Here is a 17,870-nt window from a genome sequence, read left to right as displayed (position 1 = left end):
TCTTGACAAAATGCTTATGAGAATAGGAATAATTTCAAATTGAATCCAATTGCCTTTCCAATTTCCAATCATCAATCCAATTTATTATTATTCGTAAAAGATTATAGAGAGAGAGAGTAGTGTATTCGAATATGTAAAAGAATATTCAGTACCTGTCCGTCGCAATGAGAATGAATTGACTAGTGCTGTTGATTAGTACGACTCAGAATTATCTGAAAAAAATGGCTGGTCTTTGGAAAATAACAAAAATATAGTATGAATGTTCAATGAAGAGTGAGTTTAGGATTTTGTCTAAATAATTGGTATGTGTTTACAAATGTGTTTAGGGGATACTGATGCAATAAACTTGATTGATTGATAATTAATTGGATCGGACTCTCCATAGAATATAAAATAAAACATATTCAAATTTAAAATATATTATGGAGAATTTCTTCATAAGCAATACATTTCTTCGAGCGAAAATCATACAGTATAATCGATGTTTCTTTGAAAATAATCAGTGAAATTAACTTTCTTTTTATACTTTATGGAGAAAAGCCTGATCAATATTAAAGTTCTATAAATATATTAATTTGAATAGTAATTAAGTTTAATTAAACTAAATTCTAATAAAATTGTTCACAAGATGTTTAGATCATTTGAAAAGTATTTTAAGGTTTTGTTTTCTTTAATTATTGATTTACTATTAATTTGTATTTTGATTGGCTGTTGATGTTTTAAAGTGTTCTATACATCTTGTAGGTTGATAATATATTTAAGTAAATGTGTGAAATTGGACAAAAGCATGATCTTAAATTTTAGATTTAGATTTTACTAATAAAATATAGCAACATTCTAGTCATTAAATGGTTTTCAATATTGTTTCTAAAATTAACAAGAATTTTAGTTGTTTTCAATTATTACTGTGACTAATTTTAAGTCCTACGCTGGCAACACCTACTACTAGTCCTGAGGGCGCCCGCAAACGAAATAAAGGGTATAGCTGTATAATATACATATATTATGTGCTGTAGGATGCAAGTATAATTTAATGTAATTAATTATCCCATAAATTTTAGTATTGCTAGCATACCTACCAAATAAATCTTGTCATAAAAAAGTAAAGCTACTGAATCTATAACTTTATAAATGTTGCTAGATAAAAAAATGTGAATTGGTAAAGGTTCAACGCACTTTGGAATGTACATGTAAAGACAATACAAGGGGCATGACAGGTTTATAGTAGTTTTCTATGGTAGAAAATGGTAGTAAGTTAATTAGGTATATAGTTTGTACAAGTCGTTTATACAGTAAAGAAAATATACTCAAGTTTACCATTACTCTTATTGTTGGAGAACTGATAAAATGACTAGATATGGATGCCTCACAGCCAAGAACATATTAAACTAGCCCACTGTATCCGAGAAGAGATTTTATTTAAACTAGCCCACTGCCATCAACCCTTCCAAGTTTTAAGCTTATGGATCGTCCCCGACCGCATCGGCTCCGCTGGCTCCCGGTTGAGTTATGTAAATAGATTAGATTTATTCTAATCTTTATTGTACACCATGGAATTGCAGCAGTGAGTCTTAATACATACAGTGTCACCCTAACATATGTAGTTGAAATTGTTTGTTTTTCCACATCGATTTGTCCAGGTCATGTACATGACTCTATAGGCAGTCGCTCCTTGTAAAATACTGGTACTTAGCTGAATCCGGTTAGACTGGAAGCCGGAAAAGGCTAGGCCGATGATGATGTGCATGAGTTATTGGGCGTTTTTCGTCATAAACGACAGAATTTAATCCTTGAGTCGCGGGGGCTTTCACAACCATACAAATCACGTGCACAAAGATACCCGGACAGGCATTCTTATATCACACAAATGCTTGTCCAAGGCGGGGATCGAACCCGCGGCAGTCTCGTGCAGTCAATCATATCAAGTTTTTTTATCAGTTCTCTAAAATATCTGTCATGGCGTGTTCAGATGTTATACGATTAATATGAGGGATGTGCTGAAGGATGTGTGAGGTTGTTTCATATGGACCCAACCTTAGGCCTACCCGGGCAGACCAAATAGGGGAGGAGGTGAATATACAGGTTTCTGCCTATACATGTTATTTGGAAGTTTGTTTTAGCTCCTAATGTGACTTGGAAGAATTGAAAAAACATTAATAGATTTAAAAACCCAACAAATCTAAAAACCCAGTTTAAAAGGTCACCCCATTAAAATTGTATAAAATCGGTCCAGCGGTTTTTATGGTTGTAAATTGCATTGCCATCGGTTTGGAGCTAGCTTGAAAATTTCAGCCTGCTAGCTGATAAGCTAGATAGATATGAAGATTTTTACAACTCAATTTTGAGGCGCTAAAATCTAAACGCAACGACAAACAAACAAGAAAAGTGAGTGTATAAAAACGTGGGAAAATAGATCACACCAATATATAATGAAATGTTAATATGCATTTAAATAATGAATCACCTCATATAGTCACAAATAACAATATCATAATTATGTTTATTTATGGGAAGATATAATTCAGTTTTTAATATGGGAAATAGTACTGTGTTTGATCTGCACTTTGTATCGTCTATGTATCTTCAAACTGTAGATATAATTGTATTTAACCACCGCAAAAAAGTGGTATATCTTCAATCGTTACTCCTACTTCACGCATTGGTGATTTGGTGCCAATGTTGTATTTTTGAAAAATGTATTTTAATATTTGTTTGTTCTTTCCCACATCTGTGTAAGGCTGTAGATCATTAAAATGACAAAGCAAGATAAACTTATCCCGCGCATGCAACGTATGCAACATATGATACGAGAAGTCTTGATTTTATATCAAAAAATAATTATTAAAACACATTTATCGTACGTATAATTTGATACCAAATCATAATAATAAAGAATACTCGTTGCATACTTTGCATACGTAAGGTAAGTTTGTCTCTAACTTACTGTAGACAGCTCAGTAGATCTTAGAGAGTCATCAATACATCCACTAGATCTTAGACCTTATCTACTTAATTACAAAGTCCATAATACTCGAAATAGTTTTATCTCCATCTGAACACGTGTCCATAGCAACAGCGTACCTAACTGATAGTGTGTTTCTCTCCTCGCTAGTATAACAGTGGCGCAGAGGTCTAGGCCTACCACGTGAGTATAGATTTAGCACAGTGTAGCTCTATGTAGCTCTATGTAGCACAATGTAGCACGTAGTACGTATCGTAGCATAATATAGCACTACGTAGCACAGTGTATAGTTATCGGCACGGATCTTGAGCGCTCGGCGCAAGAGTGGGGATCGCTTAGCGCATCGTAAAATAAAACGCCAATCAATTGTGCGTACTCGTCGTCTTGTGATGCATGCAACTGCAGCAAAGAACGAATTTCAACGAATCACTCATGACGGCTATGACGCGATGCGCTGCGGGCCAATCACTGCACTGTAGTCCGCCCCGCGCCTCACTTCATACCGCAAAGGGGACACAAACAATCACTTCTGCGCAGGTGAAGGTCAGCGCTCAAGATCCGTGCCGGTAACTATAGCAGTAAATAGCACGCACAGTAATACTACGTGGTATATAGCATCGTGGAGTACTACGTAGTGGGATGTAGTCGTAGCACAATGTAGCACGGTGTAGCACTATACAGGTAGACAGTGTAATACAATAGTATGACCAATGAGACGAGATAAATATGAGTAATTACAACCACCTGGGACCCAATTCTGATATTTACAATGGCCGACGAATGAATGAAAATTGGCTTAAAATGATATTTTTTGTATTTTTTCCTTCCTGCAAAATAATTGGAAAATTAGTACGGGACGGTACACCCAAGGTCAATACAATTAACTTCCAATTATTGTATTTGCAAAATGCTTTCAAATTTAATCCGATTGCCATTCATTCATCGGCCATTGTAAAATAGTAGAATCGGGGCCCTGTAATGAGGAACGCGATTCTTAATGTTCAATGCCTATACTAACACAAAATTTGACTGAAACAAAAATTGCAATTGATATCAATCATTTGATTTAATACCGATTTTTAATTTATTCACAAACGTTCAACGTAAAGATGCACAATTTAATGATACCCAGACTCGCGACAAGCATTCGTGGATCACACAAACACTTGTCCTATATGGGGATCGAACACGCGACACCGCGCGCGCATTAGCTCTGGCGTGTTGACCTCAACCACTCGGCTATCCGTGCAGTCTCGTCTCGTTGGCACTTACTTTAGCACAATGCTTTGTAGAAGCTTCTGCACCTGTATTTGTTAATGCAAAATGGTTCATGTTACTACAGTATAAGATTAAATTTTCAGTAAATGCTAAGGAAGGCAACGTTATGTATATAAATTTGCTATTTTGTACCGCTTGGCCTTTACTTTCATGAAGTTTCTAAAAGAAAGTCTTTCTCATAGCTTTCATAATTTTCATTCCCATCTTCAGCCTAAATATGTCCCACTGCTGGGCACAGACCTCTTCCAATATAAATATTTTTATTATGTACAGGCTTGTTGCCTGGATAATGCCTTGATTCGAGTTACAGCTGATCAATAGTTTTTAATTTATCCATAACTAGCTGTTGCCCGCGACTTCGTTCGCGTGGTTAGAAGATATAATTTATGATTTATACCTACCCTATATTTTCCACATTTTGCATTGTATCTTTGCTCCTATTAGTCGCAGCGTGATAGTGTATAGCCTATAACCTTCCTCGATGAATGGTCTATTCAACAAAAAAATATTTTTCAATTTGGAGCAGTAGTTCCTGAGATTAGCGCGTTCCAACAAACAAACTCTTCAGTTTTATATATTAGTATAGATAACCTAACTTGTTTTTTTCACCATTTGTATTTGTGTATAATGTTATATTTAATTTTATTACGCTTGCAACATTTAGTACAGCTTGTGACAATTGTTGTTTCTGTACTGTCTTATACTGTTAAAATCTCTTTAATCCACAGTACTTTACACCGCTCTTTCTTTTGCAATTCGTATCGCTGAGTAAAACCTCGCTTTTTAATAGTAACATGAACCAAAACAACTAAACTACGGTTTAATTATTACTGACGTCATTTCGTTTCATATCTACCATTGTCACTGAGACTTAAGGCAAGAATCATTAATATAAATAGTGCCTCACAACGACACCTAATCGTATATGTATATACATACATAACTAACTTAAACTTTTTTAGAGAAATGTGTCTTAGAAAATATAATAATACTGGCATGTATGACCTTATGACGACCTCCGTGGTCGAGTCGTGTACGCACCGGTTTCAAGGTGTCGCTAACTCTGAGTTTCCGGGTTCGATCCCCGGTCGGGTCAATGTAAAAAATCACATTTCTACATTGTCTCGGGTCTGGGTGTTTGTGGTACCTTCGTTGTATCTGAATTCCATAACACAAGTGCTTTGGCAACTTACTTTGGGTTCAGAACAATGTATGTGATGTTGTCCGCATTTATTATTTATGTATGCTGAGAAAGGACCTGTTCCTTTATCAAGGTCAAGGTCAATGAAAATTTCTTATATATTTTGAAATACAAAGAAATTGCATGTGTTTTTCCTTCATATCATATGATTGAAGTGCAACCTGGTTTTAGAGTTTAACAACGCCTCTGACTTGGCTTTTTAATTCACTCCTTATTGTAGATAATAATAATAATAACTTATCTAGCAAGTCAGTAACCAAAGCCAGTATATGTGTGCCTTAATAAAAGAAAACAATATGCATTCGAAATAGAATTTGAAAATGACATCTTTTAATAATGAAAAACGTAGTGGAGTTATATGAATATTATGTATAAAATAATGTTCTATTGTTATCACAAGGACTGTTTTTTTTTTACATATTTATAAACTTTTTTTTTTAACTGTACAATATTACAGGGTCCTACTGCCACCTCTTAAAGTTATTTAGATTTTGTTCAGATGATCAACAACCAGGGGCCTAATCCTGTTATTTACAATGGCCGACGAATAAATGGAAATAGGATTAAATTGACACTATTAATATCCTCCTAAGCATTTATCCAACACAATAATTTTTAATTCAGTTCACACTTTCACATTTATAATATATTAAGGATATATACACATTTATAATATATTTATTTTTGTTTCTTTTTCATTGACTGTCTTTTGTACACATCTATTTCCTATTTCTCAGCGCCATCTCTTGGTTGACTGATAGAGAACGCCTTTCGCATGCTGTCCGCGATTGTACATACTTGCATTAAAAGTGTTAAAAAAAGACACTCAAATGTATGGAGATGACATTTCACGTGACCTTGACCTGTCATCTCCATAAATTCGAGCGTTTTGACGTCATTGGTTATAGAAATCTTACTTGGCTAAAGAGGAAGGGTGTTGAGTGAGGCAGGATGTGGTAGTAGACCCTTTGGCATAATAATAATGGTGTATGGACATGAATATATTGTTTGTATGAAATGTAGTTTGTTTGCATGGTACCTTGAATATTGTATGTGATTATTAAATATTTAACTTCTACTGATGACAATTAATCTATGATTAAAACAGGAACTGACAAGTAATTTATATTAATTTGTATAAATATGTACTGATTTTCTTGTATGCAGTATTAATTAATAATATCTTTTAACATGCTGTGTTAGGATTTGTGATTAAAAAGATATAAATAGAATAATTATAATTCATAGAGACGGATACTCGTCACAATACCACTTTTTGAAATACCTTTAATAAGTATTTCCGGAAAAAAACAAAGTCGTGACGTCAAAAAAGTCGCTGACACAATTTTTCAATCTTTAAAAAAAAAAAGACTTGCATCATCGGCTATCCGTGTAGTAGAATACAATTAATATGAATTCGACCAAATCAATAAATCCATGTACCGACTTCACTTCGTTATCTTAATATTGAAACACCAAAGTCACAAATCCTAACATAATAATTAACTTTTATAATACCTAACTGTGTGGTGGTTACAAGGGTGCGTCGGAAGGCGTCGCCCGCGCAGACTAAAGCCGGCACTCTGTCTATGTCGAGGTAACGATATGTGTAACATAGTACGCGCCTCTCATACTGTGCTATTGGATGGTACTTCGTGTGTGTTCGCCAAACTTCGGTAGCATTCGGCTACCTTCGGTTGTTTTCGGCCAACTTCGGTTGCATTCGGCTACCTTCGGTTCTATTCGGCAAACTTCGGTTGTATTCGGCGTTGTTTGTTTTTATTCGTTTACTGATAGTATTTATTTGTTTTATCTGTATAATCTATGTTGCTTGCAGACGTTACTTAAAAGTTAACTTCTTGCCATATCGTTGTTAGGGTTCCATTTTGGATTTTTGACGGCGATATTGCAATGCCTTTGCTGTTGCGCTGCTTTTGTATCGCTATCTGTAGTAGTGGTAATATTAAATGTATCTGATAACTCGAAGAATAAAGAAATATAAAAAAATGATACAAATCGAAATCTAATTGCATCTATTTCAATTTCTATTTATTGATACAAAGTGTGCTGTTTATTATAGAACCAATTATTGAGATAATATATTTTTTTTCTGACTGTCACTGATTCCGAAGTTAGCCGATTATATCCGATCACACACGAAGATGATCACTCAGTAACATGTCATACACATGATGGAAGATGGACATTCTTTTTTTCGCTTTTTGTATAAATATTCAACCTGTATATATCCTTTAAAAGAGGTTGTTTGTGATATTAACCTCAGATATAAACAGTCTGTTTAAATCTACCAGTTGAGGTTAATACCACAAACAACCTATTTTGTCTATCCTCTTATAGAAATTAAAATGCAAGAACTTGTCAAAGAAAAGTATTTATAAAATTAGTTACATGTTTCGCTGCAATAATCAAATATTAAAAAATAATAATACAACACCAGCCTGTAAATGTCCCTCTGCTTTGATAAAGGCCTCTTCCCATGTAGGCAAGGATTAAAAAATAAAAATTAATTATTTAATTAGTACTTTTATGTAAGTATTTTATCTGAAGGTACAATTTGAATATTGCATATAAACATGTATTGGATCTTTAAAATGCAAACTGATCACTTTTGGAAGGGACAATCACGTACTCTTCGTACGGAGGAGCTATAACTGCCTAATTGAATCGATCACAGATTAAGCTCCGCTTGACGCGGTTGGTACGTAGACGGGTGACCATCTTTGTCATAACGAGTTCTTCTGTGTTTCGGAAGGCACGTTATATTGTGGGTCCCGGCTGTTATTTATAAAACTTTGACAGTCGTTACAGGTAGTCAGAAGCTAGAAAGTCTGAGAACCAGTCTAACTAAGGGGTATCGTGTTGTCCAGGTAACTGGGTTGAGGAGGTCAGATAGGCAGTCGCTCCTTGTTAAACACCTGGTACTTATCTGAATCCGGTTAGACTGGAAGCCCTTACCAACATAGTTGGGAAAAGGCTAGGCCGATGATGTAATAAGAATTGTAATGGTCATTGTCCAAAAGTATCAGATTGTATAAATACACAAATTCTACATTTCTTTAATTTATATATTAGTTTTTAAGTTGCACTTTAATTTTTAAGTTTATTTTTTTATTTAATTAACCGCATGATTGTAATTATTTAATCAATTATTATAATTTAAAATTTTACAGTAGAGTTTGTGTTGATTTTTTAATTGTTATACAGGTTGTTGCAAATGTTGACTTATATACATGGTGTTCATTTTTTTATGTTTTATTTTGTTACAATTTGAAACAGCTTGTATATTTAATTATTCTTGTACATAGTTATAAGTGACACGCCTTAGTTTCATGCTGCACTGTTACGTTATTTAATCTAAATCGTATATTATTTGTTTTGTGACTAAATGTTTTATTTAATTTTATGTTTAGTCATTTTTCTAGATGTTATTGGCCGAATATTGACTGAAATATGTGTTACGTGATTTTGACAAATGATGATCTTTTTTTTTAATTTATGTTACTAATGGAAACTATGTTACTTGCTTATACTCAAATTTAAAGTGAGTTCTTGCACAATCAATTTTGAACCGTTATATTTTTAATCTATTACACGTTAATAGTGTTTTATTATCAAACTTAATGCCGGACTATCGCGATGTTTATAGGTCAATGTCAATTTATAGATTACGATATACCTGCAGGCTGGCTACGTCTGAAAGTAATATTATTGAGACAAGCAGTCTAACTAAGAGGTATCGTGTTGCCCAGGTAACTGGGTTGAGGAGGTCAGATAAGCAGTCGCTCCTTGTAAAACACTGGTACTTAGCTGAATCCGGCAGCCGACCCCAACATAGTTGGGGAAAGGCTAGGCCGATGATGATGACTGTAAACGAGAGAGCGAACCTACACGCGTAGAACGCTGTCTTTCTTCAATAGTCGCTATAATCTTACTTTAAGGCGTGGTTATGTATGCAAATATTCTTCCACAAGCGGCCTGTTGGTCTAGTGGTTAGTAGCCCTGACTGCTATACCGGAGGTTGTGGTTTCGATTCCCACCCAGGACAAATTTTTGTGTTATGCCCACGATCATTTGTTCTGGTATGTTTATCAGTTGTCTAGTACTCATAATACAAGCTTTGCTTAGTTTGAGACTAGATGGCGTTGAGTGAAAGTTGTGGAGTATTATTACATTATCTCCAGTCTGGATACTTAGATACTTTACTTTAATTTCTATTCATATTATTTTCTATACACAATTATTTTAATTTCAATCTTAGCCCCGTAAGAAAATTACTCTTTGTTCCTTTAATGTCACAATCACATTTGTTTTTATTGAATACAGTTTATATTCGGTCAAAATGCTATCTATATTAGAATGGTGTATGTATAGATGGTGATAAGTGTTTTCAAGTCTTGTTTTAAAGAAAGTAGCAACAATATCTTCAAAGATGTTTTTAATAATAGTGTATTTAATATTGATCAAATTACAGTAAATGGAGGTTTGTATGACGTCACTTCTGTGTATGAATTTTAGAAGTCGTTACGTCACAAGCCTTTAAACCGGCTCTTGAACTTAGCTACGACGATTGTAATCAATTTTAATGTTCAGATAAAAGCTAAAATACGTTTTCAATATTTTTAATTATCTATTTGAAGGTCTAAAAAAATTCTTGCTTTTTATACCGTTATGTTGCTGTTCTTCTATACATTTATTTGTAAATTAACTTTGGTTATAAACATTACCTTACTGTCACAATCGAGTAAAATTGTCTAAGGCAGTATCAGATCAATTTTGAAATACTTTCGCCGTAAACAAGACTTGTTATTCTAGAACGTTCTAGCTTTTTGTGTTACTCATATTGTATAACACTTCAGAAGTAACTACTCACAGTTTCTGACAGTTACAATTAATTATACCGATTTTTCTGATATAAATTATGTAGGAAGTGTGGGTGCACATCAAAAGCGACTTTATGCAATTGCCTTAAAGTTGTTTTTGAGTTACTACTGCTGTGTGTCTGTATCTTTGTGTTCCTGTCCGCTTGTCGACCTGTCTTGCTTGCAGCATCAGCTTTGTACAATATGGCTGGTTTTTTATACAATATAACGTATTTTTATGCTGTTTGGTATAACTATTTAATGGAAACTAATTCTTAATCTCTTTTTTTATTGTTGTTTTATTGATACTGAATTTAATAATATTTATAACTATATGTAGACGTAGATATAGATGGCCCACTGCTGGGCATAGCTCTTCTCTCGTGTTGGGGACTTTTAGGTTTGAGTTTCGTTAGATAACTTATTTCTAAACTTGTAAAGTTAAATTGCAGGATTTGGTAATTCATATGAGTTTATTGTTTTCGGCTTTTACATATTGATATTAAATAAATTATTACATTTTTTGTTAGTTTCTTATATTAGCATAACATAAATTATGGGTAAATTAATAATAGGTACTAAAAAGTACATCTAAGAAATATATCAATAAAAACCGCCTCTTTTATTATTAAATATAACTTAAAACCGCAATCGCAATCCATTGCGCTTTATACGAAACGCACATTTATTGATACCAAATTAAACCAGCAATGTACTAAGCATTAAATGTTTTATACTAAACCAGCAGTGTACGTTATGTTGTGTATAATACCGGCCGTATCGTATAAGCTTGGCTTTGTACATCGCGAGGAAGCTGCCGAGCTGAACCGGACCGGGAATGGATGACAGGGTATGGTTACTGAGGCTGCGTCTATAAAGATTGGTACTGTGATGATTAATGATTGAACTAGCTGGAAAATGACCCTACGGGAACATTTAATCGAGATAAAAACTTTTATACGGGTATTTAAAACAGGTAGCTATCTGTGTACCGAGTTTCGTCTAAATCCGTTCAGTGGTTTTTGCGTCAAAGAGGAATAAAGGTCTATACATCCATACCATATAAACTCACGCGTTTATATACAATATAAGTAGGATACTCAAAACCCTCTACATGCCGCGAACTGTAGATGTTTTTTAGATACCTACTTTGGGGCGCCAAGGTGTGATACCGCCCCGGGCGACGGTGGCCCCAGCTGCGCCACTGGGTCGAGTTAAAGACACATGTACTAGGCGACAGCTAATAGTGTACTTTTTATGGCAGTTACAATAATAATAATACTTGCCAGTCAAAACAGGAACCGATAGAACGATCCAAAAATGTGAATTAAAATCTTTAAAAAAATATATATGAATTAAATCTCTCTTACAAGTTGTGTAAAAAGGACTCAAAAATATTATAATAATAGAAAGAATTTTGAAAGTATTTCTTAAAAATCGCTTTATATTCTATCGTTCTCGTAAATCATCACAATATCTCTTCAATAGACGAGCACATTGTGAAAACAACTCAATTACAAATCAACAAAGTGGCTAATGGTATTTCTCGCGTCAGTTCGAAGCCTGTCAGACATATATCGGGTCGGTTCAGCTCGGTGCCAGCCCGGCTCGCGCCTGTACGCCTCGCGAACGGTTGCAGCTCGCGCACGTCGCTCGCGAGCAGCCGCCAGTCGCTCACCTCGTACGCGTCGCCCACCACCGAGCGCGCGGCCTCGCCGGAAACCACAGGGAAGAGGGCGTCCTTTGTTGAGGTGAGTCATCAGAACACTAGTACTACTACGCTGACTTAGGAAGCGGTGAAGGATGGGCGAAACTGGGTGCTGTCCAATGTAATCTAACCTTCAAAAAGTGCTACTTAGAAGCCTAATTTGAATAACTGAATTTTGAGTTTTTAAAAGATGCGATGACCCTTTTTTTTTTAAGTAAAACTTTTTTAATCGCGACTATATGCTAACTGGACGAAAGAAGTCCGTTATGGCAATATGGCGTCACGATTCTGTACCATCCGGTTTTTAAATAGTTTTGATTTTGTCAATAGATGGTTTATAAGCCCTTAAGTTCCCTGAAATTGTTGTCATCTCTTTGAGCCGCGCGAAACACCATTTTCCGTTGCCCACTTCTAAATGCATCCTTAGAGATTATAAACAACAAAAGAATAGCAGGGTGTGTGTTTAAGGTTGTGAACGACTGCTTTAAACACAACTTTTATGTTGACTTTAAGTCATTTCTCTGGGAGAAGGCGCTGACTTCTGACGTACAGGATCTACCTAGTTTGGGAGTCAGAGGCTACATTTATTTTGTGTAACTTTATATGTCAATAAATAATAATAATAATTATTAATGTGCTTATTGATAACGTATCTGTTGGATGTACAGACGGGCTTCGTGGAGACTCTGACGCCGCAGTACACGCCGGGACAGAGCATCACGTCGCCGCAACCAGCCGGCTCCAGCATGGAGGACAAGATCGCGAACATACAGGCGCAGCAAGAGGTACATACCGTGTATATGAGAACTTAGGACGTGTATAAAGTAAAGCGCTAAAAATACAGCGTGTGAGACATGTTTTTTAATTTCATTTGTCAATCTTTTAGAGCTTCCTATTTTCAATTCGTATTTCAAGGAATTTTAAAGCTTTACAGAATTTAATGCGCTATCTTGTCTTAGCACAATGGTTTTGGCGTGGTAACTCAACTGACGAAACCACTCGGCTATATTGCAGTCAAGTAACTACTACAAATCCACAATTGATCTTTCAGATAACAACCCTCAAATCTGAAGTGGAAGACCTGAAGGAGAAGCTAGAGACCCTCAAGGTGCGTCGTGCCGAGGACAGGGAGAAGCTGCGCGAGCTGGAGCGCGTGCGGCTGCAGCTGGACCAGGCCAACGAGTTCAAGGCCAAGATCATGGAGTCACAGGCTCAGCTGCAGCGGGATCTGCAGAGGGCGAAGCAGGAGGTGAGTCACGTATAGCAACAATAGTTAAGTATGAAGTGGAAGACTTCAAGGAGTCCAAGGCCCTGAGGGTCTGTAGATATCTGTATCAGAGTCATCATCAGCCCTAAGCGTCCACTGGATATAGGTCTCTCCAATTGCACGCACTCGGGATTTATCTTCGGCCGCTCGCATCTAGCTCCTGCCAGCCGTCTTAAGTAGATCATCACTCCACCGTGCCTATACACGGAATAGATATTATTAGTATAGGTATGAAGAAACAACTCGTTTTAAGAGTGCGTGAACGTTACTTTGAGAGATTGGTAAGCTGCCTGGGTTTCCAAATTCTTGGGAGACAACCCTGAAATATTAAAAATAACCTGTTCATTTAGTTTAAAGATACAAAGATTTTTTTTATCTACACCCTTATCGAGTATCCTATTTCCTATCTCTCCCAGGTGCGCGAAGCCCAAGAGGCTCTCGAAGCCCACAACGACGAGACAGCAGAACTCCAGGAGGCCACCGAAATGGCCGCTCTTGACAAGGAGATGGCGGAAGAGCGGGCTGAAGCGCTCCAGATGGAGCTGGAGCAGTGCCGCGAGAAGCTAGAGGAGGCTACCCTGGACCTGCAGCTCATGAAGGCCGAGATGGAGGCCGGAGGGAACATACGTATGTATCTTCTTTAAAACTTGCCAGAATACCTATAACCTCTGACCGGGGTAGGGGATTGTCTGATAAGGTTATCGCGGCCCCGGTAGGGGGAAAGAAAACATGGGTGGGTTTTGGTCAGCGAGTGCAGTAGTACAGAGAATGGAGTCATTTGATGATTTGCCATGAGAAAAAAAGGATACCTATGTAAATTTAGAGCGTTCTGACATATATGAGTTTTGGGCTACAGTAAGCTTACTCCCCTAATGTTATTTATCATTGTAGTTAGCAGTCGATGGTGGTTCCAATTCGCGCTGCTCGGATTGGCGCTAGTGTCGTGTTCCAGAATATTAACTCGATCACAAATCGATTGGAAATGAAATCGATGCTATTGAATTTAGAAAAACGTGAAATTAATACGAATGTGCATTAAGCTTTGATGGCTTAACATTTCGAGGAGGCTTCACTGTTGCCTGTTAATACCTCGACATTTTCGTAATTTTATATTTGTAACCCGTTAGTTTATTTATTATACTGTGGAAGATTTACAGCTTAAAAGATAAAACTTAATAAATAAACAACTATAGTTGAGAAAAAGCCAATTTTAAGTCTTCAAGTGTAGAATTATTCTAAATTTTGAGATGAGAGCCCAAAAACAGTAACTCAATTTGTTAATTAACAGATAGAATTACAAGATAGAATTGTCAATTTGCAAAACCCACGACAGTAATTAACTTTCACTCGCCACAAAGAGTTAGAAAAGTTAGTACAAATTGATTCAGCCGGGAGTAAGCCTACTCGTTACAATTCCTCTGGATCCCGCAGTGGGACAACATACCCAGTTTTGTGATGCCCAGAATGGAGAGCATAGTTAGTTATAGGCAGATAGTCCATGGAACATAGATATAGATGGAAGTGCTTCTACCCTGCCGTAGTACTCGATCCAGTGTCAATTACGCAAACCCGTATTCAAGAACCGAATAGTAAAATTTCGCATACTTGTTATTAAGTGGAATGTCGAGACAAATAGACATTTTATATGATAATATTGATCGTAATCTTCTATTACAGCGTTTAAGTAGACTGACACTTCCTTCTACTCTTGTATGATCCGTGACTTTATCTCTTTTCGACGTATGTAATTAAAATTATTAACGTGTTTTTTTGCTGTCATATTTGATCCCTATTATGACTATTATTTAATATTAAAAGTACATATATAATTCGTCTTTATTGCAGCTGCTATAAGCTACTTTTCTGACGGTTAGTACGTGTAATGGCCGACCAATACATAATGAATATTATTTGATCACTATTTTGCTATTATCGTGATTGTTATTTAAAATAATCAATAATTTAATTGAGCAAGCTATGAGCATAATGTACATAATTATATATTCTTCTTATCGTATGGTTAATTAACATTGACGGAGTTTAAACTGCGTGCAAACCTCTGATGAGAGCTAAGTACGCACCTATTACCGGGGCGTTACAAGCCTTTTTCCAGTTAATAGGTGCCCTATGTCTTTTCTCAGGCTCTAAACTATATGTGTAACAAATTCCATTATAATCGATTTAGTAGTTTGGGCATGAAAGTGAGGCAGGCAGACTTATACTTTTGTATTCATAATATCAATTCTTGAAGCCTGAAGTTTAAATTCATAGAAATTTACACTTGTTTGACAAACTGTCGGTAACAAACGAATTATTGATTATTTTAAGTAACCCTACACTTACAGAACATGTTTTTATTTTCGAGTATTATCCGGCAATTATATGTAACAGCCGGTCAAAATGCAAAGACCTAAAATTATTACGAGATCAGAGCACAGGCACACACAAGTCTACTCAGTGGGTTCTATGTTGTCTATGGCACATATATATTTATAAATTTTATCTATATATCGCTATTAACATATATATTTCTATATTATAGAGATGCATACACGACTTATGCGTGTACGTATATATATTCTTTTATATATTTTCTTGCTTTTTTCGATAGATTACATTTAGCATTTATATATCGCATATAGATTCATTATGTTTGATTTGAGCATGTACTTGGCACATTCACTGCTTCGGTTATGGACGAAAAGCTTCTTGGTTATTATGTTAAATTGCCGGTGAATTTGGAAAATATGGTTTTAAAATCCTGTAGGGTGCTATGAACACGGATTTATGCTTTAAATACACAATAAAAAATGTATATTTAAATAAAATAAGATGCTGCTATTATATTATTAAAGCATTCATACTATAATTGAACAATAAATCAAATAAATATGTCGATATAAATCTCGCTGATATTATACTATATTATTAAATTAAAGTATATTATATAATTCAATTAAATATATAGATATAAATCTGTAAACGTCCCTCTGTTGGGCTCGTTGATCAACACGCTCGCTTATTATAGACGATTTCAGCAACAAAAACTGTAAAATATTTTTTTCTTTTTAAATTTCGTTTCCCCGAATTTAATTCTCCTGTGATAAAACAGCAAACAAAGACACAGCTTTATATGCTAAGCAAAGATGGTCACCTATCTTTTGACAGGCCTTAGGAAGCGTTGCTTAACTATAATTACCGATCTTCTATATATTCGCACGCCAAAGATACGTAGTCTGAGCGAACCGGCCCAAAGAATAGACGTTATTAAATATATTACCTTCTTTCTGATGCAGTCGGGTAAAGATATACATAGATAGAGGATTGACGACCTCGAATGGTCGAGTGACGTACGCACCGGTTTCAAGGTGTCGCTAGTTCTGAGGTCCCGGGTTCGATCCCCGGTCGGGTCAATGTAAAAATTCACATTTCTACATTGTCCCGGGTCTGGGTGTTTGTGGTACCTTCGTTGTATCTGAATTCCATAACACAAGTGCTTTAGCAACTTACTTTGGGTTCAGAACAATGTATGTGATGTTGTCCGCATTTAATTATTTATAATACATAGGCATACAAGTGAATGTGTTAAGTCTTTAAATTGTATGTTTTAAATGTTGCATGTATTTTGTTTTTATTTTTTTGTGTTGTATACTTATATGTGTTCATGACATGACGAGATCTCTTCCCCTTCCTGTTCCTTTCGCTGTTTTCGTATTTTCTTTTTCTCTGGTACTCCCTTTTCTGAATAGTCGTCTGGAATTTTCTTTGACGTTTGACGATTATGTAATTACTAGCTGTTGCCCGCGACTTTGTCCCCGTGGGTTGACGATATCAGTTATATATGATTTATACCTGTCCTGTTTTTTTTCACATTTTCCATTGTATCTTCGCTCCTATTAGTCGCAGCGTGATGGTTTATAGCCTAAAGCCTTCCTCGATGAACGGTCTATCCAACACAAAAAGAATTTTTCAATTTGGACCAGTAGTTCCTGAGGTTAGCGCGTTCAAACAAACAAACAAACAATCAAACTCTTCAGCTTTATATATTAGTATAGAAGTATAGATTCTTCTCGAGGCGATGTGTTTAAACGTTATTTTTTTACTTCCCATAATCTGTCCTTACTACTGTATTTCAATTCGCAAAGTTACTTTTCTTTAGTAAACAATTTTTTTTTCCAACTTCCCTACTGTTTTCCTATAGTATAGTTTATTCAAAGAATCCTAATCGATTCTTCATCATCAAATCCCTCCTTCTTTTGCTGTAAGATTTTTGTTCTTTCTTACCCATAATAGAATCTAATTCTTAAACTTCAGTCTATAAGCTATTCTTTTAGTTCTCAACCTCTAAGCCCAAAATTCCAGAACAAAAAGACAGACCTGCTCTCATATAGTTTCTTTTTTGGTCTAACAAGACCTGTCTCTTAACTTGCACCTCAATATCTCAAATTGTCCTTTCAAGCTTCTATCTTTCTTGTCCTCTTGATCACGCCCCCCCTCCTCGACTAGACAGACAAACAGACAGACACACATATAGAGCACAGCGCTCTAGTGGTTAGTAACGGTTTGTGTGTGCG

General features: G+C 35.7%; 1 protein-coding gene across 2 annotated transcripts in view; it reads left to right on the top strand.

The window, feature by feature from the left end:
- LOC113492373 (dynactin subunit 1) overlaps window positions 1–17,870 on the top strand; it is a 37,748-nt gene that overhangs the window by 3,049 nt on the left and 16,829 nt on the right. For both annotated transcript variants that reach the window (XR_003400493.1, XM_026869854.1), the window contains exons 4-9: window positions 3,113–3,145; window positions 6,982–7,038; window positions 11,961–12,072; window positions 12,698–12,814; window positions 13,081–13,278; window positions 13,713–13,923. Coding sequence is in view for 1 of the 2 variants with exons in the window: in XM_026869854.1 (XP_026725655.1) it covers window positions 3,113–3,145; window positions 6,982–7,038; window positions 11,961–12,072; window positions 12,698–12,814; window positions 13,081–13,278; window positions 13,713–13,923 (728 nt within the window). In the remaining variant the exon portion in view is untranslated. The remainder of the gene's footprint in view (window positions 1–3,112; window positions 3,146–6,981; window positions 7,039–11,960; window positions 12,073–12,697; window positions 12,815–13,080; window positions 13,279–13,712; window positions 13,924–17,870) is intronic.

This window comes from Trichoplusia ni, chromosome 3, assembly GCF_003590095.1.
Source record: "Trichoplusia ni isolate ovarian cell line Hi5 chromosome 3, tn1, whole genome shotgun sequence".
NCBI lineage: Eukaryota > Metazoa > Arthropoda > Insecta > Lepidoptera > Noctuidae > Trichoplusia > Trichoplusia ni.
The sequence above is the reverse complement of the archived record's forward strand: the minus strand, read 5'-3'. Positions and strand labels throughout refer to the sequence as shown.